The 7,257-nt window shown below is 32.1% G+C and overlaps 1 protein-coding gene across 2 annotated transcripts; it reads left to right on the forward strand.

Annotated features, from left to right (window-relative positions):
- The first annotated feature begins 2,336 nt into the window (after positions 1-2,336).
- Positions 2,337-6,350, forward strand: LOC145036030 (uncharacterized). Of its 2 annotated transcripts, none has more exons than XM_078984517.1 (13): positions 2,337-2,626; positions 3,295-3,432; positions 3,752-3,910; positions 4,028-4,128; positions 4,468-4,597; positions 4,675-4,791; positions 4,868-4,953; positions 5,103-5,169; positions 5,238-5,316; positions 5,468-5,559; positions 5,641-5,784; positions 5,851-5,906; positions 5,991-6,350. In XM_078984517.1, the coding sequence occupies exons 1-12, from the start codon at positions 2,396-2,398 to the stop codon at positions 5,884-5,886; spliced, it is 1,380 nt and encodes a 459-aa protein (XP_078840643.1). In that variant the 5' UTR covers positions 2,337-2,395; the 3' UTR covers positions 5,887-5,906; positions 5,991-6,350. The 2 variants fall into 2 exon arrangements, with proteins under 2 accessions (XP_078840643.1, XP_078840642.1); XM_078984516.1 differs by having other exon boundaries at positions 2,338-2,626; positions 5,982-6,350.
- The last annotated feature ends 907 nt before the right edge of the window (positions 6,351-7,257 follow it).

Genomic DNA, 7,257 nt, shown 5'->3' on the forward strand with positions numbered 1-7,257 from the left:
GAGATCAAAAGATTAACAAAAAGTCCGACATTTATAGTCATAATCCGTGAGTTCAAAGTCTTTTGTTTTATACTCTATTATTCGTGACATGAAAAGTTTTAGATTTGACTTATAGTTGTGTAGTCTATTGGATTTTTACAACATATTATTAGCCAGTATTTGGTTTGCAAGTTTTTATTGTCAAACTCCTGATCTGTAAAGCACTGCCTGCTTCATTGACAGTATTACATTGCAATTGTTTATTTGTTCTTCATTAGATTGTTTTAGAAACGGTGTCAACCTTAAACCCTTCAATCTTGAATATCAAACTTTCTATAAGTTTTAGTTTAACTTTTTTTGTTTTTGGAAACAGGTATTTGATTGATTGCAACAAGTGGGAGGTTTTTGTGAATGATGATCAAACACGTACATTTCTTTTAGTTGAAAATACAACACGAGGTATAGCTGAGGTAACGAAACAGATTCAAGCTGTTAATGAAGTTTAGGCTGGAGCGTGAGCAGATTATGAACCCTGGAAATGATCAAATGGAAGAAGATGATGGATTGGTCCAAGTTAAAGTTGAGGTAAATGACCATTTTACCCTTACATTAAAAAAACAAATTTAACATGAGAGAAGATGGGATGAATGAAAAAAAGGGCAAATAAGTAATTTGAAAACAATGTTCTTCAACTCAATTTATTTGCATATTGTTGTATTAAATTCATTTTAGTGTGTATTTTTTTGAGCTTTCAACCCACCTTCTAGAGTAATTGATCAAAATAGAGAAAGCCGATGAGGTTCCTTCTACCATTTGTGCATATGCATAAGAGTTACCATAGAAATTAGACAGATTTACATTGCTTTTGACATATTAGTATATGTTTTACTACATTGTTGATAAATTTCATTGTGCATATGATACCATGTTGATGGTACTTCTTTGTAGGTGCTTCTTGCTTTTTTGTATGTTTAAAAGTCTTTTTTTTTTGGTTTCACACATTCACTTCACAGAATTTTGGTAATTTTTTTTTCCTGTTATATGTGCATGGATAAGAATAGATGCTTTGGTAAATTCTTACAAATTAGTTGATGGATCTGCATATTTGATACAAAGCATCTGCTGATTTTGAATTTCTTAACAAACATATGCTAATTTAAAATTTTCTTACAAAATGGCACCACCTGATTTTTAAAATTCTTACAAAAGATATCCTGATTACGATTTTTCCTGTAAATGAGCCCCATTTAATTTTTTAACAGACAACAGCTATTTTTAACAAATTTTATGCTTTTTGACATATTTCATTTTATCAACCCCGCAACTCCAACACCCGCAAATGCGGGATTCTTCCCTAATTATTCTTCCTTAATTTTATCTAATTAACCTCACATACTTTAAAGAAAAAAAAATGACATGGAAGCACGATGGAAAGCACATAAGGCTATATCCTTTATTAATTAGATAAAATTAATAAAGCCTTTTTTTTTTAAAAGTCTTTTTTTTTTTGTTTCACACATTCACTTCACAGAAATTTGGTAATTTTTTTTCCTGTTATATGTGCATGGATAAGAATAGATGCTTTGGTAAATTCTTACAAATTAGTTGATGGATCTGCATATTTGATACAAAGCATCTGCTGATTTTGAATTTCTTAACAAACATATGCTAATTTAAAATTTTCTTACAAAATGGCACCACCTGATTTTTAAAATTCTTACAAAAGATATCCTGATTACGATTTTTCCTGCAAAGGAGCTCCATTTAATTTTTTGACAAACAATAGCTATTTTTAACAAATTTTATGCTTTTTGACATATTTCATTTTATCAACCCCGCAACTCCAACACCCGCAAATGCGAGATTCTTCCCTAATTATTCTTCCTTAATTTTATCTAATTAACCTCACATACTTTAAAGAAAAAAAAATGACATGGAAGCACGATGGAAAGCACATAAGGCTATATCCTTTATTAATATTTGGGTGGAGCTTGCACCTGGCTTGGCTCAAATGTGTGCCAAGATGGCTTCATATATGAAGGCGTATCACACTTGAATTATTCAGAAAAAAAAAAAGGTTTAATTTATGATATAAACGTTTTACATGAATACTCTCATAGATCAAGGATATTAACAATTTTGACACCGTTATATAAAAAGTGATAGTAATAAATTAAAATATATAATATGAAGGATAAAGAAACAAAACAAAAACCAACGGTTCAAAAGGATACATCAAAATCGGTTCATGTTTGAACCGAAATGATTCGTGATGCAAATAAAAACCGGACCGTTCCGTCTGATTGGTCCACGTAAGAACACATCCTTCCATAATAACCCTCCATTTCATTCGTACTCGAATCGAATCACCAATATCTTTACCAAATAATTGGTCAAATAATGCCAAAGAGATCTCATGTTCAATTTTGGATTTCTTTCATTTAATCATTCAGTAGCTCATATGCCGGCATTTTTTTCAAAATCTTCTCTAAATTGCAGACGCAAAATGGCAGATTTTCAGCCGCTACTGAGCGATCATCAACAAGATGACGAAGAATTGCAGCACCAGCAACACCTGATCGCTGCAGAGAAGAAAATTGGTTGTAGAATCGCTTCACTTGATGTTTTTCGCGGACTGTCGATCTTCGTAAGTTTTTCCATATGTCGATCTTGTTTGATTCGATTCTCTCCCGATTTTCGAATTTTACTTCACCATTAAGTGAAGACCTATGATCGCCTGTTAAGTTCAACTCGACTGATGTTATTTTACTTTATAATTTGCTTGATAGCGATTAGCGAGATTAATGGCTTGATTTTTTCTTTCTTTCTTTAGTTAATTCACTTCAATTTGAGTTCGTTATAGGACAATGCATTTGCAATTATATAGGGAACATGTGTTCTCTTGTAGAAACAAACAAATTGAAACACTGAATAACTCAATTGAGATGAAACACCTCGAGCCATAATAGTCTTTCACATAAATACTATATTTGAAATTTCGGATATGTGGACCTCATTCTGTCATTCAGCTCAAAGTTTTAATTAACTGGTATTGCTTTAGATAGAGTTCACAAACATATCCATTACAAATCCAAGATACAGATTGCCTTACCCGTTTTAGACTTTAACTAGTTGATGAGTAGTAAACCTTGAAATTAGATGTTAGAATAACGCTTAAAAAAGTACATTAGATCTTATTTATTACATCCTTCTCTTCTTCTTTTTGTGTGTGTTTGTGTGTGTGTGTCCTGAATCATATATGCTACCAGTTAAATATATGCTACCAGTAAAATATGGTTTGTTACTTGTTTTCAGCTTATGGTGCTTGTGGATTATGCTGGCTCTAGTTTACCAGTTATTGCTCATGCCCCATGGAATGGCTTACACTTGGCAGATTTTGTCATGCCTATGTTCCTTTTCACTGCTGGAGTATCTCTTGCCATTGTATACAAGGTGGTGAATAAACATATCCTGTAGAACTGTATTTCTAATGATAAATATATTCAACTCTGTAATTATTAACTAGCTTTAGTTGTATAATGCTTGACCTCAAAGTTACTCCAACCATCACCAAACTTTAGGTAGACTGAGGGGTTGGTTGAAAGACAATCACATCACATGATTAATCATTGCCATTGACCTGTAAATTATTTATTACACCATGTTTAGATTAAGCAATATATGTATGTGTGTCTTTGATTTTACAAAGGAAATAAGTCAAATAACTGAAAACTTGAAACTGAAGCGCTCTTTTATCTTTCTTAAACATCAGAAAATTCCAAACAGATACGAAGCAACGTGGAAAGCAATAGCAAGAGCAATGAAACTTTTTCTTCTTGGTGTTTTTCTTCAAGGTGGTTACCTACATGGGATTACTTCATTAACATATGGAGTTGATGTTGAGAAAATACGCCTGCTTGGCATCCTACAGGTGTCATTGACTTTGACCAATCAACACCTTAACACACTACAATGTCTTATCGTTTTTCATCTAATTCTTGTCATCAATTCACTAATGTATATTTTCCAATTATTGTCATCATTTCAGAGGATAGCAATTGGATACATTGTTGCAGCACTGTTTGAAATTTGGATTCCCCGTAAAACCTACAAGAAAGAGCCATTCTTCAGGGTTTATATTTGGCACTGGTGAGAACTGATACTCTGAATCTTTTGTTAGATTTGATGATTATTTAACTTGTAATAATCTGACCTCTGATAAACTGTCTAAGAGGATGTTTCTTTTTTTACTTAATGGGGTTTATGAGTTTAGCACTTAATCTCCAACAGTTATACATGAATGCTTCTTTCTGACTTAATATGGACAAAACAACTTAATGGGTTAAGCCAAATTACTTGTCTTAATGTATTAAGACACCATCCCTTTACCTATTTACCCTTCTTTTTTCCTCCCAACTTAATGGTAAGCAAATAGACATGTTGACTTGGTCAATAAGCCCTTTGAAACTAAGTATGTTATTGGTGTAGGTGTGGTGTAATTTTGTTGTTGGCCATCTACATGGGATTGACATATGGGTTGTACGTTGCAGATTGGCAATTCAAGGACTTGCATTCATTATCCTCTTTAATTTCTGAAAATGGAAGTACAATCCGTACTGTATGACCCCACTCTATTAAACCTATTAGATAAAATTATTATTTTCTTCAAATAAATCACATCTATCTTGACTATAGGTGACATGCTCTGTTAGAGGTGATCTTGGGCCTGCTTGCAATGCTGCTGGAATGATAGACAGATATATTCTTGGCATTGATCATTTATATCAAAAGCCTGCTTACAGAAACCTCAAGGTATATATATATTATGAAATTCATATATCATATATGCAGTTGGTTATTTTTTATATATTATATAATTTGTATACAGGAATGTAATATATCTAAGAGTGGTCAAGTTTCAGAATCTTCACCTTCATGGTGCTATGCCCCTTTTGAACCCGAAGGCATCTTAAGGTAAGTTATTTATCTTTCAGTTTTAGCATCTTCATGAAATTGCATACAAGAATGTAATATATCTAATTATTTAAACTTGTGAATTCAAAATCAGTTGTTTAAAATGCGATTGAATCTTGTACAGCTAATGAATGACAGTTGGAATGCAGTTCCTTAACAGCTTCTTTGGCCTGCATAATTGGTCTTCAATATGGTCATATTTTGATCGAATTACAGGTGTGAATTTCATTTTTATTTTAGAGTATTTTCCTTGGTCAAATCTTGGTTGACCGAATTTGTTGCAGGGGCATAAAGATCGACTTTGCAACTGGTCCCTCCTCTCAGCTTCATTTCTAATTCTTGGATCCATACTTGCTCTCATAGGTACATATATATATATATATATATATATATATATATATATATATATATATATATATATATATATATATATATGTATATGCTTTTAGTTTTCAGTTTCTAAATAATATTTTACAATATTATTATTAACCTTTTTACTTTTTGTCAATCTCAGGTATTCCTTTGAACAAGGGCTTGTACACATTGAGTTACCTTCTGGTAACTTCAGCAGCATCAGGACTCACATTTTGTGCATTATATTTACTGGTAAATAAAAATATCAAAATATCAAAATAAACCCCCCATTGGTTTAGTGTAGTTATTTTAACACGTGTAAATTATTTACAGGTGGATGTATACAGATGGAGGCGTACAGTGTTTGTGTTTGAATGGATGGGAAAACATTCTTTAAGCATTTTTATTCTTGTCACATCAAACTTGGTTGTCATTATGATCCAAGGATTCTACTGGAAGTCTCCTCACAATAACATTGTAAGTCTTTTATTTTCTCCTCAATTTTTACTATATATAGTAAAATCCAATTCTTGTGGTTAACAGATCTACTGGATTGTATCACACATTGTGCAAAAGTAGCGTATGCACATTGGTAACTGGTAAGTCTGATCTATATATACAGCATGTTAAATGTGATATCAATATTTCGGTATTCATGTTTCATTTGGATGTAGTTTTCTTAGGATTTAATGGAGTCTCCATTTTTGCAATTTATTGGAATGGTTGGAGGGGTGTAAACACTTGAAAGATGATTTGATTGAAGATTAAAAACAATGACGATATCATTTATAGCATGTCCAGTGTACTTTAGATTAAACTCCATTAGCCAATTTGACGACAGACTAACAATAAACATGTAATTCCTAGTTTATAGAAGTTATGAAATGGTTACTCTTATCATTCCTAGAGGTCCACATGACTACATGGGTCATATAGGATTGGGTGTAACCCGATTATGATCGAGTGTTTCCAAACCAGATTATCCGGTTTTGTATTTTTTTGCAAATGGAAATTTAACTCCAGCCCAATATATGTTTTTATTATATTTGAATTTGCATGCAAAATAAAAAGATGGGGTAAAAATACAATAAAAGGAAACTAGAAATAAAATACAACTTTTATTAGTCAACTAAATCTCCGTCATCTTCGAATTCTGAATATAAATATAATCAATCTTGGACGGTGTCTATGACTCTATTCCTTCATCGAGGTGACTCCCATCTATTTTGGTCGTTGGTAGTGATATCTTGGATGCAACTTGTTTTTTTTCCATGGATTTGTTGCTCACATGATGCTAGAAGTTTGCCTTCAAAAGGATTTTGCATCGTCTTCCATTGATTAAGGTATTACCCTGCTACAAAGAGAAAAATTGGATTTGGAAAATACAATAAAAGCTACTTTTCCCGCCAAGCCAAAACATATAGGTTTTTAGATTTGCAATGCTCATGTTTGCTAAAAAGTTCGATATTTGCTATTTGGGGTTGGAGTTCATTGCCCCTTTATTTTTTTTTCTCGGTTTTCAAGGCGCACATTTCCGTTGTTAATTTATTTAAGAAGCTGCGAAGAAGATTTATTTGGGGAGGCAATGAAGAAAAAAACAAGATCGATTAGGTGGCTTGGAAGATTGCTTTAGGACCAAAGGAGAAGGAAGGGCTTGGAATCGGGTCGTTGATTGCTCGAAATTGGGCTTTGTTGTTTCAAAAATGTCCCTCAAAAATCTTTTCATATTTAAAATCTCGTTACTTCTAAAAATGCAAAGATAAGTACATATAGTAACTAGTTATAAATACATATAATAACAAGTGATACATAACATACATCTCCTTAAAAATCTTTTCATATTTAAAATCTCACTACTTCTAAAAATACAAAGATAAATACATAGAGTAACAAGTTATAAATACACTAATTTATAAGATATGAAAACTACAGTTATAAAATTAATTAAAA

The sequence above is a fragment of the Lactuca saligna genome, chromosome 3 (genome assembly GCF_052625555.1).
Source record: "Lactuca saligna cultivar CGN05327 chromosome 3, ASM5262555v1, whole genome shotgun sequence".
NCBI lineage: Eukaryota > Viridiplantae > Streptophyta > Magnoliopsida > Asterales > Asteraceae > Lactuca > Lactuca saligna.

Bases quoted from the DNA above. Each gene is read 5' to 3' on its own strand.
- LOC145036030 (XM_078984517.1), top strand. From the start codon at position 2,396: ATGTTCAATTTTGGATTTCTTTCATTTAATCATTCAGTAGCTCATATG. The intron at 4,129-4,467 runs GTGAGAACTGAT...TTATTGGTGTAG, and splicing joins AGGGTTTATATTTGGCACTG to GTGTGGTGTAATTTTGTTGT. The intron at 4,954-5,102 runs GTAAGTTATTTA...GTTGGAATGCAG, and splicing joins GAACCCGAAGGCATCTTAAG to TTCCTTAACAGCTTCTTTGG.